The sequence below is a fragment of the Anarhichas minor genome, unplaced genomic scaffold (assembly GCF_050575085.1).
Source record: "Anarhichas minor isolate MPS153535 unplaced genomic scaffold, ASM5057508v1 ptg000055l, whole genome shotgun sequence".
NCBI classification, from domain to species: Eukaryota; Metazoa; Chordata; class Actinopteri; order Perciformes; family Anarhichadidae; genus Anarhichas; species Anarhichas minor.
In genome coordinates, this window is record NW_027466501.1 from 1,041,064 (window position 1) to 1,067,273 (window position 26,210).

The 26,210-nt window shown below is 43.7% G+C and overlaps 1 protein-coding gene across 2 annotated transcripts in view; it reads left to right on the forward strand.

Annotated features, from left to right (window-relative positions):
* Positions 1 to 432: 432 nt before the first annotated feature.
* Positions 433 to 26,210, forward strand: part of slc38a4 (solute carrier family 38 member 4) — a 32,821-nt gene continuing 7,043 nt past the window's right edge. The window contains exons 1-13 of one of the 2 annotated variants that reach the window (XM_076076295.1): positions 433 to 555; positions 15,942 to 16,200; positions 16,790 to 16,886; positions 17,322 to 17,437; positions 18,513 to 18,586; positions 18,900 to 18,992; positions 19,085 to 19,166; positions 19,263 to 19,345; positions 20,047 to 20,105; positions 21,168 to 21,416; positions 22,268 to 22,347; positions 22,492 to 22,592; positions 23,053 to 23,177. In XM_076076295.1, the coding sequence (XP_075932410.1) occupies positions 16,076 to 16,200; positions 16,790 to 16,886; positions 17,322 to 17,437; positions 18,513 to 18,586; positions 18,900 to 18,992; positions 19,085 to 19,166; positions 19,263 to 19,345; positions 20,047 to 20,105; positions 21,168 to 21,416; positions 22,268 to 22,347; positions 22,492 to 22,592; positions 23,053 to 23,177 (1,284 nt within the window). In that variant the 5' untranslated portion in view covers positions 433 to 555; positions 15,942 to 16,075. Of the gene's footprint in view, positions 556 to 1,779; positions 1,916 to 15,941; positions 16,201 to 16,789; positions 16,887 to 17,321; positions 17,438 to 18,512; positions 18,587 to 18,899; positions 18,993 to 19,084; positions 19,167 to 19,262; positions 19,346 to 20,046; positions 20,106 to 21,167; positions 21,417 to 22,267; positions 22,348 to 22,491; positions 22,593 to 23,052; positions 23,178 to 26,210 lie in introns of those variants that run through there. The other variant, XM_076076296.1, reaches the window with a different exon arrangement.

The window sequence follows — 26,210 nt, forward strand, 5'->3', positions numbered from 1 at the left end:
GTAATAAGCAGATGGTGGGCTGTGAAAGAACTACACCACCACTAAAATAAAGGTGGACTTTTGTTCGGCGTCATGGCGTTTTGTAGTTTCATTTCGCTGTTTGTTAACTGCCTTTTAAAAAATCACGTAAAAAGCTTCAAAATTCACCAGAGGCGTACGTAGAGACGTATTTTATGACGTAGGATAAATTGTTAAAATCTCTTGAACTAGACTGGTGTCCTCTCTAGGGTGTAGCTCTTGCCCAGTGCATGCTGGGATAAGCTTCAAAGGATAATTGGGTGTAAATAAGGGATGACTAGATAGAAATTAGGCTAAGTGTGTTGAGGGTCCAGTGAGCTGCATTTAAATCCAAGAATATGTAGGAAGGGGGGAGAGAGCTGCCAATCATATGATCGTACATCCTGCAGGAAGTGATGTCTGTCACAGCAACAAGTGTGTTGGCATTGAAGGAGGTGAAGACTGCGGCCGGATGTTGTCTAGCAGACATCAGCTTCCTCTTTCCATCATGTGAATAGAAAAGGAAGTATCAGCAAGTATTTTTCGTTTTGTACTAAGGTATGTATATGTTATTTTATATTTGATGTTTGATATACAGCGTTTCTAAAACCATGTGAAAGGGGCCAAATGGTTGGGGGGGGGGGGGGGCAAAGGAGCAAAGAAGAAACACTGTTTCGATATCTGGCAGATTAGGAGTTGTGGTGTTGATAATCGCCTGTTTTTGATTCAGGAATTTATACAACAAACCTATTAACATCAAGTACTCAGATAAGTAGTAAGAGTATTTCTACTTGTCAAAGATCTGAGTAGTACTTCACTGCACTGCAAAAATGCAAAGTCTTAGTATATTTGTCTAAGTACTTGTCAAAATATTTTAGAACAATTTGTATCAGATAGAATCACCATACAAGTACCATTTCAGCGAGGTATCGGGATTTGTTTTTAGACAGCGTATCTTGAATATCTTAAGTGAAAAAAAATACTTCTTTTGAGCATTACAGGTTTATTACGACACACTTTCTTATACTAGTGGAATATAGCTGTTTTTATACTGTGCAACATAAATAATCTGTGCAATCCACTGTGCAATATTAACCATTTCGATTACATCATATTTTAGTTTATTGTTGTTTTTTTACGTTTTTCATTTATTTATTACACCTTTACCGTGTGATTACTTCTTTCTTATACTTGTTTTGATCTTGTTTTGAAGTAGGCCCACCTCGAAACGGAAATAAAGTACACGCTCCTCAAAAGTCAACTTAAGAACGACACTTGAGCTCTTGTCCACAACACACACGCGGTTTATAAAACAAATCTCACCTCTTGCATCCCTCCAGTGTTTTTTCCTCCCTCACTATACTTCCCCTTTAACAGCACGTCGCGGACAACGTGGCCGGGCGGAATGTAAACAAAGGATCCCCAGTCAGTAGACGGGCACACTATATAAGCAAACCTCTCTTTTTTCTTTTTTTTCATCTGAAACGTCACGCAAACACCCCCCCCCCCCCCCCCCCCGGGGGCCCCCGCCTCTGTGCATGTGCGCGACGATTATTATATCTCAAAATATAGTGTGTTTGAGATTAACCCGGATGAATCCACTCAAAAATCGTCATTTTGAAATCAATAAGACGTTTTCCCCGACTTGTAAGTGTATTGCCAAATGGGTACTACTTGGGGAGAGAGGGGAGGTACATGAGAGAATAAGGAGCCCCCCCCCCCCCCCCCCCCCCCACCCCCGTCAGTGTTTGGCGGTGTAACACGACGCTCCAGGAGTTGCCATCATCACATGGCAGATGGAAATTTCCACTCAGTCTCTTCGCTTGTTAAATGGGAAGGGTCTCCAACTCTTGTCTCCACTAGTCCGCCGCCTCCTCTCCTCCGCCCGCTACAGCTGTCCGCCGCACCGAGACGTTAGGTAAGACCCCTCCTCCTCCTCCTCCCCCTCCTCCCCCCCCCCCCCCCCCCCCCCAGCATTTAAACAGCTAATCCTTTACTTTTTATTTATTTACATCCTAACCCTGCAGATCTGCTGGTTCATTGTGACCAACACCAGGCTCGCTGGCTGGTGGTTCAGTTCTGATGATTAATCTGACGGGATTAGAGAACTAGACAAATGCCAGATTTGTTTCTGAACTCTTGTGCGTAATGCTTTTGTTTAAAAGACTCTTTTTCATGTTTTGCTTATTATTAGTATCGGGCGCTTCCTGCAGGGTGTTGCCTGAAGTCTCTATAAAGCTGCGCTACTCGCCAAACACGCGTCTTCGTTTACTGTGCGCGAGATGTCGCGCGGTGGCCATTTAGTGTCCGATTTCGCTCGAAAGCACGCTTTCCCCGATTGGGTCCACCAGTTGAATCGTGCATTCATTTTGCGGGCTGAAACTCCGCTGTGTTGTGCACGCTTGCTGCGCTGCTGTCCGCCTTTTGTTTCTGACAGAAAACACACAAAGGCGGACTGGTATCGTTGCCACTTTGAATCACTTCTGCCGCTGCTTTGTGCTCCCGGCGTGTTTGCAAATCACACATTTCACAGATATGAAGTTTCCCCACCCCGAAGGGATCAACATGGGACGGGGGGGGGCATGAATAACGGTAGCCTATGATATAGGTCGTGGCTTGTATGTAACGGCAGTATAGCGTGCTGAGTGTGGCCTGCAGCGCTCACTGAAGGCTAATACATGTGTTATGACTGCAAACTGCTGCAGTATCCGGTTAGAAATATTGTTTTAACTTGAAAAAAAACTCGTGAGCAAAAGCTGATGCTCTCCCGTGAACCGTTTGGCTTTCTTTTATGTCATCACTTATCTCATTCGTTTTTGCGTCATTTCTTCTGCTGCTTGGTAGTAACTCGGAGGAAGAATTGGGTAAGACAGACATTTATGTCTTAAGGAGGATTTGTTTTGTTGTCACTTTGATACTTTATGTTCATCCTCCTATAAGCATTTTGAAGCAACTCGCCTTAATCCCAGCTGCTCGTGGCTACAAACAAAGACTAGATTGAGCCGGGGAGAATGTCTCAGTGGAGGCATGTGAGTTCAGATTCTACCGTTACCCTTCTGACTGCTAAAAATACCCGGTTGCCACACAGTGACGGTCCACTTTCACCGCTCTGTTCTCGATTTGCACCGTACTTCCACGACAGGAAGAACTGGTCTGGAAATGTCTTCTGTTTAATGAAGCTCCACTTACATCTTTGCCAGATAGCTTTTAAAAATACCTCCAGTGGTAATAATGCCCCAGTAGGTGTGTTTTATTGCCACCTTAAAGCTTTGAGGAGCCGCTGTAGTAAAAAGGCTGCATGCACACACGCACATTTGCAGAAGAAACCATTATAGACGCATTGCTCGACTGCAACCGAAATGGAGCGCGGAGTAAATAAAGTGTAATTAAGTTGATTCAAGTTTAAATGGCAATCTGTAACATTACATTATTAATCCCTCTCGTTTAAAGGGTCACTCTGGCCATTTAGTATTGCACTTCCACAAAAGATGGGGGCCATGCAAGAGACGAATTTAAAAGAGAACGGTCAAAATTCAATTAGCAAAAGCTGAGAAATACTGACTTTAAGTCTGTAGTATGGATCCTACATTTCCCTTAATGCACCTGGATGGTGTCTTTTATTAGACCCTCCCTGATCGGTAAACACCTACATCTTTAAAACTCTGACGCCCACGTTTGTAACGCCGGCTTTCTGATTTCAAAAAATTAGCTCAAAAAGTCTCGAGATGAAGCTGAGGTGACCCCGGTGACATCACTATGACATCATTAGGGTTATTTTCTCAAACTTAAAAAAAGGTCCTTCCAAAGCCACGGTAGATAATATACAGCTGTAGTCACAGGATGAATGGAAGTCCTTATAACAAATAAACATTATGTGTAAAAATGGTGGTGTGTCCCTTTAATGTATACACTCTAAAACAGACCCCCTCAGTGACTCTGGAAAGCTGCAGGTGAGGGGAAATGCCAGAAGAGGTTTGAACACCTGGCAGCAGTGCAGAGCTTGGGTGATTCTCGCTCCTCATTGGCTGTTTTGGGAGACCTGAATGACACTTGCAAGGCCGGACCCCGGTTGAAGCGCCGCTGGTGCTGGCTGAGCGCGGATGAAGAAATGAGCCGGGGAGCCAGATGCCATGTCAGTTATCAAAAGATGTGGCTATCACTCACACAAAGACGCAGCGAGGCAGTGCCACGAAGGACAGAAACATATGGCCGTTTTCCAAAACACTTTCCACACGTAAATTTGAAATCTGAGAAGGTGGTACACGGTGTGGAGCTGTCTATTTTCTACCTGCTTGATTGCGTAAGTCAATGGAATGGAATGTGCATTGAGCACACTTGTAACGTTCACAAAGCAACGGCATGCACCAAAGCTTTTTTTAGATGTATTTAAAATGTGAGACGTTGATCCTTGCAGGGAAAGTCCCGTATTTTCTCAAAATCCACATGGTGGTCAGGGGGGTCAGAGGTCAGCTACGGGGGTTCAGTGTCTTGCTGAAGATCTTATAAACATGAAGGGGCGTTCGCGCACACACAGCTGCTTGAGTTTACAACTATCATATTGTGTGTCTAGTAAAGGTAAAAACCTGTTGCAAACAGCCAACATTCAACTTGTGCACATTTATACACTTTATCTACATCTTAACTAAAGAGAATCATAGAATCCGGCAGCCCAATCTGGCTGGAGGTCAGGCTTGTCTTTGCTTTCAACATCTCTGACCGCTCTCTGCTAAGAATCTGAAGCGAGATCCAACATGAATCGGCACTGATGAGTAGAATTGCAATCAATAAAGTCGTACCCAATCCTGTGGAGGGATCAGGAAGTGGGAGGTGATGTCATTACTTTCTTTCAACATGGTGGCATGTCAGCACTAACGTCCAACACCACAGGGCCTCTGAATGATCAGAGCATGGTCCACCAGGTTCATGGTCACTGATGCAACAGAACATGAGTTTTTGACACAGTGAAGATCCCCACACTGTCCTGTAAACGGACACACGGGAGGATGAAATCTGTCAGAGAACAGTGTTTTCTTATTATGTATTTTGGATGACCAAATTGAGGCTTCGCTAAACCCCCGGCCCTTTGCAACATGTCAAGCTGTCAGAGCTACAATGGAGCCCACACTGTCACTAACTGCACACCCTGAAGCAATATTATCTAATATTTGGGAAAATGGAAAAGCACAGAAGGATCTACAATATGCGTTTAAAGGATATATCCAGGATTTCAAACTGATTCAGCAGCGAAAACAGGTTAAACAGATGAAAGATAGAAGCTAAAGCTACAAATCACAGGGTTAAAGTGAACCACCACATCACCTGGAGATCGAGACATAAAACAAATAAATGAAGGGACAACACTGTTCCTGTAAAGCCGGGTAGGTCTCTATTCACTGTTACAATCATTCAAAAGCTGAAGCAGCATGTGTTTACACTCAGTAGACCTTCAGTGGCTAGCGTAGCAAGGAAATGCTAACGATGTGCTAACGTACTCTGCTAATGTTAGGTCCACAGGTTTTTCTTTCAAGCTTTCAGGGTAACGAGTATCACTTTTACACGTTTGACCGTGACTTGCTCCAAAACCACAAAACCAGGTTGAAGGGTCAGTTGACCTAAACGATGTATTCATACTTGCGTAATGTTAAAGAACATGCCATTCAGCTTCTGCTACACTTAATTTGACCTGCTAGTAGAGATTGTAGAAAGCGTCCTGCCAGTTGAATTGATGAGACGAATTCTGAATTTTGTAACCCACAAAATGTCAATATTTGTCTTTTTTTTTAATAGGCAGACACTTAGTACAATATGTTGGATATAGAAACGACAACTAGGGTGAGGACAGGACACAGCGACAGTCTTATATTTTAGTTATTGTGGATTTATTTTTTACTTAGTTAATATTCCTTACTGATTTATTACTTATTTACTTATTTTGATCTTGTTTTTTTTACTATGTCTCTTGTTTGTACTATAGCATATGCTGCTGTAATCCTGTAAATGTCCCCACTGCGGTACTAAGGATTATCTTATCTTGTCTTTAAATAAGCAGTCACATTAGTTCTGGGTATCACCTCATCTGCACTTTACTTATAAACTTGTAAATGTGCAATGTTCTGTGCCGAGTGTTTGACATGCTCTGTTTAAGTTGGCCAGCGTTCATCGTGATGGAAACGATTCTGTGACTGCGGCGTCCCGCTGAATGAGAACTCTGTCCCAGGTGCTCGGTGGCCAGTGACGTCTCAGTGCAGGTGACTCAGATGTTTAGACAAAAGCAGTGGCTGTGTGCTCTCGAATTACACTGACAGTGGTGTTTTGCTAGTGGACACATGCTGGAAAAACACGGACGGAACTTTCCTTCAGTCAAACAGAAACTAAGGTCATCTAAACAGGTGCTTTTTAAATAACGGACAAAATGACCGTAGGGACATTTTAGTGTCCACCTCCTTCAGGGTTGCGCACGAATCGGCCCTCACAACAGGGCCTATCACAATTTTGAAATGGCAGGAGGCACAATCATTTTTTCTGAATCATCTGTTCAGCCCCTGAAGTCGAGGTCGAAACCTTGAGCTTGAAAAGTATTGAAGTAGTGAAAAAATATTGTCACAAAGCAGTATGCCGTCAGCGGGCAGATCAATTCTGACTGATAAGATGAACGGAGCGCAAGTCCGCACGATCGGGTTGACAAACAAGGTCAGGACACCAGGCTCGTGTACAAAAGGCCAATATAGTGTTTACCAATGGCCTGCTGTTTGCTGAAGTCAGGAGTTTTTGACAGTGTGTTTGGTTTGTCTTTGGCTCAGATCGCAGTGGGATTTGTTTCACGAAATTCTGCATAGAAACCCCTGAATCAGTCAAACACTAACGTTCTTCGCTCATGATTTTTTTCGCCCGCTTTTCAAGAATTTCTTGTTTCTTTTTTCTGCTTTTAACAGATTTTAAACATACAAAAACCTATTAATTGAAGTTTTCCTCGTTGAATCAGTCGGTGATAAGAAACTTTGTTAGCTTTTGTGCTGTACTTTATTGGATTTCAGTGAGCCAGCCTGCACTGCAGCTCCCGTGGATTTATGGCCCTTAGTTGTCGATATGCCAAGAATGACAGTCGTTAATGCTTGGAACAGTTACATGTCCATTCTCGTTCCAGGCCAGATATAAAATACCCAGGTCCTGAGATAGAAGTGACCGGCATCCACCGCACCTCTTCAAATACTGCGTTTGTGCGAGCTTCCCGTGAAGATGTTGTCAAGAAGACAGAAAAGTGGTCCTACATGCTCAGCGGTTCCTCGAGGGAGTACTGCAGTCGTATTCTGCTCATGTATCGTACATCCATAACTTGTAGCTGTCAAAGCTCAGCAGAAAGGCACGTGCTACAACGCTTAGCTCCTATTGTGTGAAGAGGATAAAACACTTGACATGGGCTCACTTTTTGGGACATGGTCACACACTTGAGGGTTTTTAGCCATGCTAGCGGTGCAGCTCTTTAGTCCAGACTGAAATATCACAGCAACTGTTGGATGGATTGATATTTTGAATTTGCCGTAGCTTTGTGCCAATTCGTGCAGGCTTTTTAGTGTTTTGTTGGAGAGTCAGAAATATGCCGCTGATCATAAGCCAGTGGCTAGACATCAGAGTTCTCGGAGTACTTTATGACTATTGGCATCTCCTGATATATCAGATTTCATAAATTCCTGCATGGGAGGATTTCCAGGTTAAACGTAGAGTAAAACAAAACATAATGATTTCAAATGGAAATCTACAAGATATGTTATTGTTTTCCTACTTAAAACCTGAATTAAAAAAAAAATGAGCACTTGATTTCTTGGAACCAGATGTTAATGGTGAACAATGGCATGATCCACATGTGTCCAACGTATGAAAAGGCTACAGAAAGACAAGGGAGTTGTCTCTGCGTGCCACAGATGACAAATTCCTCCCAAGTGAAAGCACTGTGGATCTTGTAGTTCAACACAGATGTGTGTGGTTCTCACTTCTAGTTTGATGTGGTTGTGTTTCTGCTGCTTCACCGTTTGTTGTCCCCAGGACTCAAGTGTTGCATAATATGACTAAGCACAGCAGCCTCCTAAATTGCTTCACTTTCACATAACTAACAGCTGTTAATCCGTCCTGCCGTACATGAGATGCTTCAGCAGTAGCGATGGTTGCTTTGGGTGGGGTTAAACATATTGGCCGATACAGATCGATTTTGTTGTTTTGCTTTGTTGTAGTAGCTGGTATGCAAAGCTCTTTTGTTTTCCTCTCTTAGAAAGGGATGCAGGGATTTAAGGTTCAGGACATCAAAGAGAACGTGTGTGATTTTGAGCAACTCATCCCATTGACAGCACCATGATATTGGGGATATTTTATTGAGTTTAGTTTGCTAGTGGTGCTCATCCAACGTGAGCCAATTCAGCAATTAAGTTATGTGTTGTTTTGAATGTCCGTTTTCTTTTTGAATTGCTTTTATAAATGAGTTTAGCAGTTGGTGTCGTTTTTTTAAATGAATTCAGCGCGTCTTAATGTGTATTTACCCCGAGGCTGCTATTTACTGGAGGACAAAACAAGCGTTTGACACATTTCTACAAATAATCATAACTAAATGTCATATGATGCATGTTACATCATATGGCCGACGCCTACTCGCAAACATTTGCATAGTGCTGATAGATTCTACAAGCAGGGGACAAAAATACCTGTTGCCTTAATTAAACCTGTGAAATTCTTAAAGAGGCCACCGTTGTCCATAAAACTAGGATTTAAATATTATATTTGAATAAACACACGTTTTTACCTTTCACCACTTCTTAACCTTTTTAGATATTCCAAGGTAAGTTTGTGTTATATTTTATATTTGAGCAGATTTTGGTGAGTCATCTGGCCGATGACTCACCAGCAAACTGTGTGTTGTATTTGCAGCCAGTCACATGGGCCATAAGTTTTATTTAGCTTCAGCTCATAATGATCACTAAGAGAGTCGTCGGGGCGGTCGGCTGCACAACAAAGATACAGGCTGATGTGCTTTCGGATGTAAGTGTGTGTGGGGGACATATTCATCCGTTCAAACAAGCAGAGGGTACAAGTTCTAGTCCAAGGTGTCACGTCAGAGATGTTTTGGTCCCAAAAGTGGAGGTTAATAACCTCTGGATCCATGACGGAAACATCCCCGCTGGCCTTAGGTTGACCAGCTGATGTCAACACTTCTTGTTATGGTCCTGCTACAGAAATGACCACACTCACACATCACATCACATTAAGTGAGCTGCAGTGGGTGGGCACTTTCGGGAAGATGACAAAGTAGGTTGGGTGAAAATTCATCAACATTTGCTGGAAAGCGTCAGAAAGAAACTGAAAGAGGACCAGACCTTACAAACTCGTCCAAGTTGGACCGGACTGTTCAGATCGGTTTGTAAATAAGGGACGTTTTCAGGGTGCGTTCTGTTAAACACAACATACATATTTACCTGGAAGACACAGCTGCATTAAGGTTGACAATTCATCATGTCCCAATTTAACCAAACTAAACCTATTTATTTCAAAGAGTCAAAAGCCAATCTAGCTCATAAAATACTCAGTGATGATCATTCTCGCATAAGATATTCCTGTCTTAAATATACAACTAACTAACATATATTATTAATATTCATTAATCTGGCAATTATTCTGTCAAACAATTTGTTTTCAGCTCTACATCTGATGCTACACAAAAATAACATGAACTAATATTTACATTGTAGACTATGAAATAGTATTATCTAGGGAAATACAATTTTGCAAGTTATACACACAAAATATAGTCATTTGCACCCAAACAGGCAATTCAGTGTCCCTGTCTGGTAAATGTCCCCACTTTGTATCACAGACAAGTTTGAAGCCTCAATCCCAAACACAATATAATATTGACGTATCGTCGGGACTTTGCTAAGTTTCCAACACAGCGACAAAAGACTTTGATCAAGAGTTTTCCCCTCTATGATTGTTTGCATAATATGTTTGACCTCAAACACTGAGCTCAGTCACTTCTATAGCTGGCTCTACTCGGAAGATTGTGACCTACCCAACCCCCCCCCCAAGCAAACCCCGTCCCTGTTTGGTATGTTGTGGGAACATACCAAACGTGGGTCAGTGACAGCTTTGTATTCATAGGTGATTGGCTGAGTGTGTGTGTGTGTGTGTGTGTGTGTGTGTGTGTGTGTGTGTGTGTGTGTGTGTGTGTGTGAAGCCCCACACACACTTGAAGAACTGTGATGCCATTTAAGGAATGTCCCTGCAGCTGCGGTGAGGACAGTGGCAAGTTCACTATTTTCTGGGAATTTGACTTCCACGGCCATTCACTCAGCTGTGTTGTTTTCTATAGTGATAACTTTATATAGAAAGTGTCACCTTTCTTATGCCTTCACTTTTTCTCTTGATATACCAATACCCACATTACTAGACTGCTAGCTGCATTTCTTTTTTTTTGAGCGGGTTTAAGGTCAGTTGAAAATCAGAAACTTAAACAGACTCCTTGTTTCTTTTGGTTCAAACATTCTCTACTAGCAAGTTATTCTTTGGTTGGTTTGATTATTTGTTTAGGACTTTGTAGCTGAAATAGCTCTTACAAATGGAAAGTTGAATTCACGAACAAGAAAAGACACCTTTTCTCAGTTCAGTACACTCTGGAGCTTTACAGCTACACTGGACAAGAAACCTACTAACACCCACTAATATCTGGCTTTTGTCTTTAGTGGGAAAAGGCTACAATCGTCATTCATTCCAGGGACGTATATAACTCTGCAGTAGTCTCAGGTATTTATCGGCTCCGGCTCTGATCAGCAGCGGTGGAAACATGACACCGGGGTGGACACGCTTTTCGCCCCTCCCCCGGTGCGATGCAATGTGACGCGCGTTGAAGTGATTATGTAATGAACACAATCAGCAGGGATTTGGACATTTTATTATAAAACATAAAATGAATATGCTCTTGTAATTACACCTCGCTGGTCGTCGTGAAACACACTTCATTTAAATTCGACAGAAACAAAATAAATAAAAACAGTCTTTGCTAGTCTTTTCACTGCTTCACAGTACAGTCATATATCAAATATTGTCTTAAATTGAGGTGAGACGCCGTCAGACAACAGTGTTACTATTCTCCTTTGTTTTGTGGCTGCTGTTGACAGGAAGTCTCACTTTTACAGGCACAATTGAAGATTTGGATGTTTTTAATTCAACCACATGGATTGGGGTTTTCATGTTTTATACCCAGTTAATAAGGGACTTTGTCTTTTTATTCATGATGATGACGATGAACGTTTTCACTCAATCGATATAGAGGTTTATAAGTTTCTAAGCAGAACAAACTGCAATTCCTCCTGTTGAAGGGCATTACAAAGTGGACAGAGATAAAACCTCATCCCTGACATGAACATGACCTTGGGCATGGCGACATCCCCAACGCTGTCCCCTGATTGGTCGGCGGGTGGCACAGCCTACCCAGTCTGCGCAGCTGCGTGTGTAAATAGTTGTGTGTAGTTTTTTTTTGTGGGGAGGCAACAGATGAGACAGTACAGTGACGACAAAATCAGTTGTTTCAAGCGGTGGGGTGTGTGTGTGTGTGTGTGTGTGTGTGTGTGTGTGTGTGTGTGTCGTGTGATCAGTTCACCAGTTCATCTATGGTCAGCCAGCAGCTCTCTGTGACCATGGCCTTGTCACTCCACTAGTCTGGGACTACCCAGTATAAAACTGGGTAGTCATGTGGCGTGTCACGTGATCACGTCTTGAAACAACCGTGGGTATTTAACAGCGTTGGTTCACTGTGTCTGTTTGTTCAGTCTATCTTATCAATAAGTGCAAATGCTCATTTCGGTTAAGGCAGACAAACGTGTGTGTATGTGTGTACTTGTACAGCTGTCTTCATGAGGACCGCTTAAAGTTTTAGTCCCTCAGATTGAGGATATTTTTGGAAAGTGAGGACATTTTGTCCAGTCTTTCCTGGAAGTCACCTCTAAAGGCCAGTTTAAGGGTTCATACTTGGATTCAAGGCTCAGGGTAGATTTAGGTTTAGGTTGGGGTTAGGGAATGCATTATGTCAGTAAGTGTCCTCACAAAGATAGAAGCACACGGTTGTGTGTTTGTGTGTGTATGGGGGAGTTATGAGGGTGCACGAAGGAGGGGCCTGGGTGAACTGGGTGTCCTCATTGGTCAACACAGGCCCTCCCCCCTCCGTTTTAAAAGCCTGCTTTCTCACCTGAGATACAAAAAAGCTGTAGCTCCTCGCCCATTCACTTTTCTATCAACTCTCTCGAGAATAAATCGATTAAAAAAGAAAATAAAAGAAACAATCCAGGACCCTCTTTACGGAATTTTTTTATTAAGTGAGTATGCCTGCTCTGCTTGAAAAATGTGATTCATACTGTGCATGAAAATAAGGTCACCAACCTTACAGAAATAGCAATACGCTTGTTGTTAAGGAAAATAAATCTTCTCCAAGCTGTTATTTTTGGAGCAAAAGCCTTTTCTTGACTTCTCTAGCTGCAGCAGGGTGTGTTTGAGTAACACACATTGGCTCAGACTGTTACAAGTGAAGTAGACCACAGTTACTGCAGTGTGCAACGCTGGAAGGAATTTTTCTCTCAGGTGGCCGCTGATGCAAGAGTTTATTTGGGTGGAGGATGTGTAAGATAGCGGGAGTGTTTTCAGAGGGAAGACATGAGGTTTAGAAAAACTCTTTGTTGGAGGAAGTGATCTAATATTTCTTCTTAAAGAAATAAGTTTATTTTATCTTGAAACAATGGACAGGCACAGTGTTGTTGTTTTTTCTGTTTTCACTGACAGTTTGGTCCTATCACACAGAAACTACAGGATGATCTTCTTTTCTAAACATGTTGACTCGTTCAGTTGTTTTCTGCTGTCCTTTTATTTTGAAAGATCACTGACAACAGGAAGTGCGGTTACTGGTGGTTTTGGTTGATTTGCTTGTGTTTTCCTGTTTTCTAATTTCACAAGTCACCAGCCGTGTATCCTGTTTGCTTCTGCTTTACAATCAGTGACAGCAGTTTGACCAACTGAAAGATAGTTTTTTTTAATACAGATCATAATATTCATAATATTCTACTGCAAGGCAATTGAAGAAATATATTCTGCAATTGTGAAATAGCTGCAGAATTGTAGTTGTGTGTGTGTGTTGGCCAGTGTATGGCAGCTGTAAACACAAGTGTGGAGGCATCCCACCACTGCCACTTTCAGAGGTGGTCAGACACGTGTGCTTCTGGATACAGTATTGGCATATTCATCTCTCTTCTCTGCAGTCTCATTTGTCACATTGCTCTCCAGCTCCCCATTAGCATTTTTGTGGATTTGTGTCCAGAATGCAAATAGCCAAAAGCAGTCTTATTTTACAGCTGTGTGGCAAATGTGCGCCCTCTGTTTTGGGAGGATTCAATTCAATGTAAATGTGCCCCACTCCAGATGTAATTGACACACTACTTGTAGGTGTGAACTGCAGTCAGTTTCAGCTCCACAGATCTCATACCGTGTCGGGGGGTTGGGGCCTCCATGGCATGCTGCCAAACGTGTGCTTTTGTAATGTTATGATTGTAACAACGGCGGCATTAAACTCCGGAACGCATGACGCTTACCAAGTCGGACAGGTTAATCCTCCTGGCAATGGAAAGTGAGACCTATTCCCCGCATCTCTCTTGCCACGCAGCAGAGAGCGACAGTGAGATATTAGGTGTACTGGCCTGTGTGATGTGGTTCGTTAACGGTAATGTAGCCGCTTGATCTCTGTCGGCTTAAAGCAGCCGAATTCTATGGGTCTAGCTGCACCAGGTGGAGAGTTCTAACACCTCCGTCATTGTTTGCAGCTGATCACCTTGTTGTACAATGGAAAGCTCTCTGTGGATGCATGGTTGCATGTTGACTGAAAACACATTGTGATGGAAAGATACTGCTGGGAAAACCCAAAGCATAGACACAAGAACACAACCTCTTGTGCACAGTTTAGAGGTACTTGTACTTTTTGTATTTGCCATTTATACTACTTTATAGTAACACGTCACTACATCTCTGAGGGGAATATTGAACTTTTGAGTTACAAAACCAATGATAGGTTTACAAAATATGTCGAAGCTTATCATATTCATATCTAAAAGATGAAGATTAAACAACCCGACTGTATATAAAGTTGTCCCACCACGACCAGCTACAATATTAACATTCTGCTTACATGTTCAAAAATAACAATGTATTAGTATAGCAAAATACTGGAGATACTTTTTATGTATCTTTCAGCTCTTTGCTTTGGCTTTCCGCTCAATAACTGTCCTGTCTTGGTTCACTTTCACCACTTTTATAGTGTTGTTTTTGTAGTTGTTTTCGCTGAGAAAACCGACTGGCCACTACCTTTTAAGCAGCAGACAGACAACGTTAGCGATTAGCTGTTGAACACAGAGACACATTTAGCCCATTAACTGTATAAAATAAATAAGTGGAGGTAGTCACCGGGAGGTCACCCATTGTTTTGTTGACAACAGTTTCGTAGGCCTCAGTTTAGCATTTTGGTCACCACCAGCACCTTTGTTTTTGTCTGTCGCCATCTTGACTTTAAGTACAACCAAATGCTGAATAAGAAATTTGTAGGATTTCGTGAACTGAAAACACCCTGTGAAAGGGTTGTAAACAGAAGCACGGACAACTCCCAGACCGGACAATGTCGTGGTGACCTGTCAACAACAAGGTAGCCACGCCCTAAAGCCTGTTTTTACTCTAAAAGGGACCATCATTTATTAAATACACAAGTTGTTTTGAATAAGACTTGAAACTAGAGATTGAGACCATAAACACATGTTTACAATGTTTACTAAAGTTACAAATCGCGTGAGAAGTAGGGTCATTTTCTCGTAGACTCCTATACAATCAGACTTCCTGTGCCGCCCGCTTTAGCTGCTTAAGAGCCAGATATTTGCACTAAAACTTGAAACTGCGCTCGTTCCAGTGGCATTCCACTGGGATCGACGCCACACAATCGCTGCTGTTCTCGCACTTTTCTCGTGTGACACCTCTGTTGTTGTGGTTGTGTTCTTGTTGCTATGGTTTGTGCTTTCCCTGGGTTGCATGTCGTTGAGTAGCACTTGGGATCTTTCCCTCTACCCAATCAAAGAGCTCTTTGTGTGAGTGACCAACAGCACTGTAAATAATTTGGCTTGTTAGGAGCATGAACAAATCATACAGGCTTTGTTGTCTGTCTTTTTTCTGTCCTTACATAACTCAATGAATGCTACTGACGGAAAATGTGTGCTGTCGGCTTTTTTTTCTTTAATGATAGTGGGTGAGGCTGAGTAAACCAGCACGTACATGAACACGCTTTCTGGTGGCGGTCAGGCGGCCTCTTGAACTTATTGCATCCATGACCATGTTTCAGGGTTTGTTGACTTACCTCCAGCCGGTACTCTCTACGTACGTCAGCATTCTAATGTCTTCCTAAAGACAGAAGAGATTCGTATTTTATTACTTGTATTTTACAAACAGTCATTGTAAACAAAATATATGCCCCAAATCAATGGAAAGAGCCATAAAGCTGGCAGGACTTCAGCTGGTGTTGGTGAAGCTGCATGAGGCGCCAAGCTTGCATCATGTCCCAGCTTTCCTCTCCACGCTAACGTAACAAACAGTCCCTCAGTTCCAGGAAACGAGATGGACTGATTTGCAAGGTAGCGGGCCCCATTTCACTCAAAAGTGTTCTTCATTCAAGGCCAAAAGGCCCCACGTTGAGGATGATGAAGCCATAAATACCTGCATCCGCATGCCCGTTATCAGCTGAAAGTGGCCACTCCTGCGGTGAACTTAAGTGCCAGTGATTGTTCAAGACTTGTGCCAGTAGCCACTGTAGTTTAAGATGTGAACAGAAACTTTTAAAACCGTCTTAGTCACTATCCTCTAACGTTTCCTGTTGTTTCGTTTTTTTCTAGGTGATTTTTTCCGTCTAGCAGAGGTCTCGCAAAGGTTGAGAAAGAAGCACATCGCCGCCTTGTGAACTGTAAAACCTGAAATCCGAAAAAAGAAAACTGCTGTTCTCCGCCTCTCGCCACCGCTGCACGTCACTATGCCGGGATCAGTGGATCGCATGGAGCTGAGGAAAGTCTCCACCGAGGGTGATGACGACAGCACCGGCAGCCTGGACGACTGCTACACGGAGCCCATCGACTCTGAGAAGGGCACCACCGACAGGTCAGCAACCGTGACGTCCAACGAGCAGTGATTTGACCGTGCAGCTCTGTTACTGACTTTGTTGAACAACTCAATTTGGGTGTGACATTTATTCTACATTGTGTAAACTAGAAACTCTGCTTCTGTGGCTGACATGAGGGGTTGAGAGAAACCTAATGAAACCAGCATGGTTTCTGCAGTAAAAGCATGATTTCTGCACAGTTTTTATTGCTGAAACCAGTTTACTGCTTCAAATGTGCTCACGATCTCCAAATTCCTAGTTGCTAGTTGCTTTAATGTTAACCCACCCAAGCTGTAATTAAGTTATTAGAGCGGCATTTACGGCAGCTGCTCAGAGTGACCTAACAGTGTTGATTGACAAGGTGTGAGGTGGCAAGGTTTTCATTTTTACACTCTCAAAGTAAATCAAGCATTAACACACCAAGCTTTAAAACCAGCTCTGACATGAGGTCAACTGATCAAAACAGTTCTTCTGTTTGCTCTTGAACACAACACAAAGTTTACAGGATTTGTACATGACATAATAAAAAATACTGTGTATGCATGTGTTCATTTCTTTCCTTCGTCTTGCTTTTATTGGTCCCTGCAGTCAGTTTATGGACGACAATGAGGACGGAGAAAGCCAGAAGTTCCTGTCAAATGGGCTGATGAAGAAGAAGAAATATGAGGAGTACCATGAAGAATATGTAAGTAGTTCATTGAAAGGCAGCCCTGCCACATGATGGAGCTTGTTAGTCACTGTGCGAGCAGCCATGGAGGTCACTAGAAGGTGGTATGACAGTATGTTAGCAAACCACAAATAGGTGCTCTGCAACCACTCACACTCTTACATTACAATTTAGATTTTGATGAGAGCGTACTGGACATAAAAGAGCATTCTGGGAAATGTTGGCAGTTACGAGTTGAGGGAGAATGGGTCCAGTCAATGAAAGTTAATAACTCGCACTGAGGAACTGGTAGCAACAGCGTAGAAGAACGAGAGGGTGTGTTTGTCCTCGTGGGTTAAAGGGTATTTACTGCGACATTTTATCTTCAAAGGCAGACTTTTCTCCGCTGTTAATTGTGTTTTCCTCACACACATATCTCTCTCTTTCTTCCTTCTTTCTCTTCTCTCCGAGCAGCATCCCGGCCACACCTCCTTCGGGATGTCCGTGTTCAACTTGAGCAACGCCATCATGGGCAGTGGCATCCTGGGCCTGTCCTACGCCATGGCAAACACCGGCATCTTGCTCTTTTCGTGAGTACCGCCTGCCGACGCTTTCCCGTTTTTTGACATGTCGTTCCTTACGCCTCACAATTGTTGACAACGTCTTCTTAAAATCCGGAATGAAAGCCCTGAAACAATCTACAGGCGGCGTAGTTAATTAGCACTGGTTTCAGTTGCACAGCCATCCTTAATTATAAAATTGCAGACATTGTCGGGCTGTGCTCGGGCTCGGCCTTAAAGACAGCGAGCCAGGGCCAGAACTGGAGCTTTTGTTTAATCACAGGGCTCTAACGGGAACCATACTTTTCAGACAAAACTGTGTAATTTGTAGAAAGGGTTCTCAGCCTTGGCATAAGGGTCACTTCTGATCGTTAAAAAAGGACCGCCGTCCCAAATAAATGAACTTGGCTGTAAAGATGTGTGTTGGATGTTAGATTGTGCAGCCCCCCTCTGTTCGTCAGCTGTAATGAAATATTTGGCTTACCCTCACCCATCACTGCCTGTCATTGAATGAATCCAAATTGAATGTGTTTAAATTTAAGGGCCATATTTCCTCAACACACACTTTGGAGCTTTTCCTGGCGCAGGGTCTGGAGCTAGCTGAAGCAAAACACATGTAAATTAAAATCACCACCTAAAATACAGAGCAGCTCTGCAAACGTTTGAACTCCTGCACCCTGTGCCTTCAGTTCCTCTGCCAGCTCCGTCTGCCCCGTGTACATGCGTTATTAGCACCCATGGGTGCCCTCCAGCATCCGACACCCCGCTGTCACTCTACACCCCTCAATCCCACCCATGCAGCCCCCCTCTGTTCGTTATCCATGCCCCTGCTGCCTGGCCGCTTCATGAGTTGAAGCTCAGTGTCAATGCCGTGGAGAAATATTGCCATAGCTGCTGAGAAATGATAGAACAGGGAATTATAATGAACTCCTGCCATCTTCTGTCAGTAGAGGTAACGCATACATTTTTCCGCACCACCAGCACAAAGACCGCCTCCACCCTGTGGACTTTTCTCTTCCTTCAAGATACCAAAGCTGACTTCATGCACGTTTGAATGTTAAAATTTTGCACTAATGGCGGACATTTGCTTTCCCTCTCTGTGCAGAATCCTCCTCGTCGGTGTGGCCATCCTCTCCTTATATTCTGTGCATCTGCTCCTTATGACAGCTAAAGAAGGAGGTGGGTACTTTAAGTCAGCTTCGGATTGATCACCAAATCCTGCTGTACAAAATCATGTTTATTCTTCAGACTTTTCTCTAATCTTTGCTGCTTTTTTTTTGTAAATTACTGTTAATGTCCAATGCTTTCACCTCTACGGGCCTCTAAAAGTTATTCAAATGGAACAATGTCTTTGACTGAACTGAGTAAGGACAGCAGAAGCGACAGCATAAAATACACCTGATCTGTACTTCCTGTTACTCCCATTGTCTCTGCTTCTGTGGCGATGCCTGAAGTGTTCTCCATGACTAATTCAACTTCTCCGTCATGACAGGATCCCTCATCTATGAGAAGCTGGGAGAGAGAGCATTCGGTTGGCCTGGGAAAATCGCAGCGTTCGGATCCATCATCATGCAGAATATTGGAGGTATAGGCAGTGAATTTCGGCAGCTTGATTTGCGAAAGCTACGTGTGAGTGTACTGTTTGAAATCCTAAGCGCTCTCCGTCATGTCCTGCAGCCATGTCCAGCTACCTCTTCATTGTGAAGTACGAGCTGCCCGAAGTGATACGCGCCTTTCTGGGTTTGGAGGAAATCTCTGGGTGAGTGTGTGTGTGTGTGTGTGTGGAGATTCAATGTGTGCAGTGTGTACAGTCGAGACCCTGAGCTCCTTTTAAGCTCATGTGCTGTGCTTGCAGTGAGTGGTACCTGAACGGGAACTACCTGGTGGTGTTCGTGTCGATAGGAATCATCCTGCCCTTGTCTCTGCTCAAAAATCTGGGTAAGGACTCACTTTGCACCATTGAATTGTATATTCAACTATTTTGCCACATGCTCTGTAATTCAGATACTTTACAACGCTGCCACTGACTTCTAAAAGGCGGGATCTACGTTCCTGCAGCTGTCTGTAACCACCTAGTAATGCAACACTATAGTGGAGCCCTTAGTCAGCACTCGCAGTTGGGAGTTACAGTAACGCAACACTGCCATTAAGCCTGCAGTCAGCTCCGCCGCCCAGATGTGATTTATGAACGAACGCGAGAGTCAGATCCGCCTCAACTGGCTCAGCTCCAGGATTCTGCACACTAAGCCCAATACACAGGTTATGTAATTAAAACAGTTAGACATAAAGACGCAAAAAGCATCAAAGCCATGTGTCGAAAGTTTAATGAACAAATGGCAAAAGAAGTTAGGATTCCGGAGTGCGCATTCCTTAGATTTGCATTCCTGGGTATTAGGGTTTGGTCACCGTTCCGTCCGAACCCTAAAGGCTTCACTCACATCCGAACTGCCGCTCGTATCAGATCGATGTTATTTGAGGACGTGGGTCACAACTTAGAACGGGATGTGTGACCCACGTCTGAGAATTGGTGTTAGAGCAGAACAGATGAGGAGAGGTGGCAGCGTACAAATAGCAAACTGTTGCACAGTATTACATGAGTAACTGGTGCCGTCGTCTCCCCGGTGCTTTCTGCTCTACAGGCTACCTGGGCTACACCAGCGGCTTCTCGCTCTGCTGCATGATCTTCTTCCTGTGTGTGGTAAGTTCAACACAGCACAGCACAACTTTGACTTTTTTTTAGATCACATGAAAATTCGCACTTTTATCGCTAGTCAAAGTCAGGACTTTTTGTTGTTTGTTTTTTACACTGCATATGTGTGCATCTTTAACATTCCTGTTAGGAGTCCATGGATACCAAATACTTGATTGTGCTCCTTGTAGTTTATGAGATACAGTCATTACCAGACTCTATTTAGACTTTGAGCACATGGGACTACCATTTCTGTCCTACAATATAATAAAATATATTTATAAAACAGTCCTTCCATGTGCCCGAAGTTGAGCTTCGGAATATCTGTTACTGCACTAGTAATTACTATAGTTGTAACACAGTTTTTATATACAGTATATTTAGTTGTTACAGTGGAAATCCAGTTTTTTTTTAGCTGGCTTGGGCCCAAAACTGCTGCCGTGGTCCGGGCTCGGGTCAGGCTTGCACAGAACTATGTGGCTTCATATGTCAGGTCTATTTTTTGGCCCCTATCATAGCTGTGGCCCAATGGCTAAATATAGTATGATAAGAAAACTCTCTTCTCAGCCAAACGGTTCGACCGGTTTTGAAAATGTCATCAGATTTGTGCTTAGGCCTAGAAAAGACTTTAAAATTGAATTTGCGAGCACAAATGGGTTAGCTACTCTTAAAGGCACACCAGGCATTTGTCTACAGCACATCTGCTAATAAGATGTATTAAAGCTGCTGTTTTTGTGATTTTAGGAATGGATGCAATGACTACGTGTATGTGAAAGGGGTCGCTGTTGTGTGTTCACAGCTTGTTTCTGCTTCCCCCAAATTGCCCCAAAAAAGAAAATCAGTAAATGCAGTTTCAACGACGATTGTTAACTTGCTAACTAGCTGTCATTTGACCCAGTCCAATATGGCCACCACAGGGTGTGGTACACTGTCTGAGTGCCCCGTTTACAAACATGTGACTGTAAATGTAGAGCTAGCAAATACGCTACCGCCACAAAGCTAACTCTTGTGAGGTGTCATTTTATTTTGTTTTAAGTGCACCATTCGTGACTTCATATTGTTCTTTCCCAGATGATCTACAAGAAGACCCAGCTGCCCTGCCCTCTTCCCTTCTTTTACCACCACTCGGCCAACCTCAGCATGAACGCCTCGGACATGTCGGGGCTGAACCGCACGGAGCATATGGATTTCTCCCGCTCTGACGTCTCCCCGGCGGTGCTCGGCAGCCACGACGCTCACTCCTCCACCGGCGTCCACGTGGCTCCCCACCCAGACGACGAGGAGATGTGCACGCCCAAATACTTTGTCTTCAACTCACAGGTGAGGCCGGCGGTAGCCCACAGGTTAGCCTGTAGCGCTAGCACAGAAACCTTTGTCCAACTTGCAGTGTTGTGTGTACATGAGCTCTTTTTAAATCTCAATGGCAGAAGGTGAAAAGGGTGCGACTCTTGAAGTGCAGCCCCAGAGTGTTTTGTGAAGGTGTGTCAATTTACGCAATGGCTCCTTCGTTGGTTAAGTTTACCATTTGAATCAGTGAATGCAATGGCAGGATTAAGTCTCCTTTTCTAAGGTGAACTGTTAAATGGGGAGAAGGTTGTTCATTGTTCATCCACATGAATACTCTCCGTTTGTCTAAAACTATTCGAGACATTTGGGCTTACACACATCTTACAACCAAATCCAACAGAAGCAGAATACCAAGAATAAGCCAAGACAAAGGTGGGTTTTTTTTAGGGTGTGTTTTGTCATTTTTGTGTGTGTGTGTTTAGGGATTTGTGTCTGGGCTCAATTGATCATAAATCAGGATAGGAATATGACATGTAGCATTATGTTCTCATGGGGTTAGCTGCGCTAACGTGACTCACAGAGGTTTTGATTTCCACATTGTTTAGCAGGGGAAGCTGTAATTTTACCGTCTTTGACGAGATGACTAACAAAGCAGGTACTCATCTTGTTTTGTGCTATTTTTGGGGCCTTTAATCACATGCCAGTTGTAGTTTTAGGAGTTCGGGCACAGGATAAAGGTTTTTTTAAGGGTTTTAAAGGGAACAGTGTCCTCTGCGCTGTGAAAAAACAGCACTATCCATTGTTAGGCGTTTCTTTCCAACAGCTACATACTGGAAGAATGACATCATATAAAACATTTTTCTGCGTATTTTGTTTCTCCCCAGACGGCATACACGGTGCCCATCCTGGCCTTCGCCTTTGTCTGCCACCCTGAGGTCCTGCCCATCTACAGTGAGCTTAAAGAGTAAGTGAGAGCAGTCTTTTATTTTGAAGTTGAGAAGAAGCTCAATCTGCATGTCATTTTCCAAGATTCTCTGTACTGCAAGTCTCGACCCTATAGCTTTTAGACGCGATGTGACCTCTCTGAATGCCTGTGTTGCTTCCACAGTCGCAGCCGTAAAAAGATGCAGAACGTCTCCAACCTGTCCATCCTGACTATGCTCATCATGTACATGCTGTCGGCACTGTTTGGCTACCTCACCTTTTACGGTAAGGGCAACCAAACACAAAAGCAGCAGTGTACTTTGCGTGTTATTCTGCAAAGTACACTGCAGTCAGTTCTGTGCAAAAGGCACAAACAGACAGATAGTTAAATGATACCAGTGCTTTATTCTAGACCAGGGGTGTCAAACAAAGGCCAGAACCGGACCACCAAAGGGTCGGATCCGGCCAACTAGGTGACTTAATAAAGTATGAAAATTGCAGAGAAGTCATTATTTCAAATGTTTCAATAAAATGCACTGCTGTTCCTTGTTGTCCACTGGGGGCTGTGCTGTCATTATAAGAGTGGCAAGAGAAAAGTGGACACAAAGATAATTATTTTGCTTACTTTAGTTGTAATGGAATAGATTCTGGAGATTTGACATTGACGCTAATATTTGAACTTTTGCTTCTGTCTCCTTTTGTTCACCAAGTGTTACATTTTTCCTTTGTCTCTCCTCCAACACAGAAAACGTGGAGGCGGAGTTGCTCCACACCTTCACCAAGGTGTATAAGTTTGACACCATGTTGCTGCTGGTGCGTTTGGCTGTCCTCACCGCCGTCACTCTGACTGTCCCCATCGTGTTGTTCCCTGTGAGTAACATCTCACACAAACACACACTCTTGTTGTCTCTTAAAGAGCCTTATAAGTTTGTGTTGCCGGTTTTCTCGGAGGAGAAGATGGGGGGGGGTGTAGCAGTAGTTAGGTCGGGAAAGCAAAATAATTAGCCTCACAGCGTCTTTTTCCTCTCTCGTCTCTCTCAACATTGTTGAATCGAACAGCTGTTATATTTTGATTCACGTCAGAGCGCAAGAACATGCTGTGCCGACACACACAAACATACACCACCCTAGTAATTAGGTATCTGGCCGCCACGGCCCAACCGACGCCAACCGGCTTCTTGTTAAACCATTTATTCAGGAGCACGTTACTGCCACTTTGGGTCATTCTGCACACAGACTGTGTTTTGTCTTCGCTTTTTTGCAGTCGTTTTCTGGTACGCAGCTGGGGTTTTTTTTCCTGGCAGTTCGGTAAGAAAAGAAAAAAAGAACACGCTGTTCGGTTTGGCACTCGACCTGTGTCGTCATCTCAGATCCCAGAGCATGCAGGCTGAGGTCGAAAAAGGCCACGCCTCTCAATTACACTGAGGCACACTTAGAGATCTCAACAGTAAAGCCTCTTTTACCTTCTATTTTTTTGTTTTTTTGTCTGTTTCCCCATTTTCTCTCAAGCTGGGGTCAAAGGTTACCGACTTGTCCTCCCAGCCACATTCATTTACACATACGTATGCACACTCCTCTTCTTTCTCGCCCCATATATGTGCACGGGCTAATTTTAGCTTGGCCCTTGTCTGACATAAGGAGCATAAAAATGGCCTCTGGCCAGAGGAAATTTGCATGCCCTGTTTTAGCTTCCATTCACACACACGCACACACACACAAACAGATTTATATCAAGACATAACAGACATCTGCTAATTTGTCAATCATTTCTGAAGTGGCTGCAGGCGCAGAAGGCGGCCACCGGGGGGCAGCAAAGTCGTTGACATTCAGTCACAAGAAAGTGCTGACAGAGAATGATGCAGCAATGACTGCATGCTATGGCTGGACACAGCACACACACACACATTGATAGTTACAGATTATAAATATGCACACTTATCTGAGCGCCTTCACTGTCTTGTATCTAAAACACACACATTCTGTTCGATTTAGCCATATAGCTGATGCTCCCGTCCCCCCTCCCCCATATCCCCCCCAACTAACACACACACACACTCGCCGCAGATACTGCTGTAATTTCAGTATTGTGGTGGGGGGGTGGGGGGTGAGAGAGGATCGCCCTCTCTCCGCAGTGGAAGTTTACAGGCTCAGAGTGGACAGTGGAAAAACCCTCACTCTTCAGGGAGATAGAGAGGCGGAGCCAGTGAGACAGGGGGTGAGCCGGCATCGCGGGGGTGCGGAACGGAATCACAAACCACAGCCGGTGCTGCACAAGCCTCTAAATACAAATAGAACTGACAGAAATCTGCATGTGGATCTGACTCACAGATAGTGAGGAACAATCTAGTGACTGTCTCATGGTGGCTGTGGAAGAATACCTCAATTCCATCCAGGAATATTAGAGACTTGCACAAGGATGAATTTTGCAAGATGTGTCCCTTTTTAATTTTGTATATATGGAAATCTACCAAAATTATACAGGATTGCCCAGTTTTCATATGTGGTTCCAATTTCACAGTGTGTTCAAGAGTTCTAAACATTTACGTGAAATAGGCCACACCTCTATGAATTTAACAGCAATATGGTATGAAAGTTAAAAACAATACATCTTTCAAAACAGAACTAATATTTGGGCCTTCTTGATATTCTCCCGCGTGATACTTTCTCAGAAAAAAACAAAAAGGCAAACCCATAGTTTGTCTGGTTAACTGCAAACATGCAATTACATGCATGTGTCTGTCTGCTCCTTTTTCTGGCGCCAACTTATTCACGGGCGCTAGAAAGTGGAAGCTTGATTGCGACTGGCGCTCACAATGAATACATTTCAAATGTAATTGGAATGCAGAAGAGGGAGGGGGGGGGAGGACTGAGACAACAGAGGAGATAAACATTCGATAAGGACGGAGAAACACAAGACTGAAATGGGATGCGGCAAAGCAGCTGCGGTGCATGTCGATTAGAGAAAGAGAAAGGCAGAAACGCAGGCAGAAACGCAGCCAGGGTGAGGCGTTCCTGTCCCCCCTGCAGCCACTTACAACAGGAACAACAGAAGAAGAAAATGTCATATAAATATGTTGTGGTAAAAACTGGTTTGGGCTTGTTTTTACCTGCATGGATTCCTCTTAAAGAAGGTGTCAGTACTGAGACACAGTAATGTGAAATGGCCGACCTTAGCTAATGCTGTTAGTGAAGTGCAATAAAGTTGATTTTCTGCACGAATTTCTGATTAGAAATACGCAGAGTCGGGAATGTTCAGTTTACCGACCGTCGCTATCCTTGCACTGAATTAAACGCCGTTGCTGTAACGTGGTCGGAGAAATTGCCGACCTTGGACGTGCGCGAGGCCTCGGATCAAAAGAACTACTCGATCGCACCGTCGCCCCTTTGCCAACTTTCCGTTTGACATTTGAGAATCTCGCCTTGAATCCTACTGACCTTCATTTCGCGATAGAAATGCTGCCTACCTTCAGCTAGAGAGATTAACATTCGCTTTGTCTGCTGCTGTCCTTGGCTCCAGTGGGGAAGTTTTCTGTGAGAGAGGGGAGACTTGGTGTGTGTGTGTGTATGGGGAAGTGTAAGTTTGGAGATATATGTTGAGGCGTGTGCGTGTGCGTGTGCGTGTGTGTGTGCGTGTGTGTGTGCGTGTGTGTGTGTGTGTGTAGTCACGTGAAGGACAGATGCTAACAGAGGCCAGATCGCACAGGGCTTTGCCAGGATCCAGTACATAATGAAAGGGCTTTATGTGGAGTCAAACATGCCCCAGTTCTCAGGCTCCAGCTGGCGATTGAAACCATGGGAGATGGCTGCAAACGAGCCGATTAACAGCACCACCGTCACCTTTGTGTCCCACCGCCACGTAGTAACATTTCAGTCTCAGCGCTTGTCTCTGAAGTTAGCTGGTTT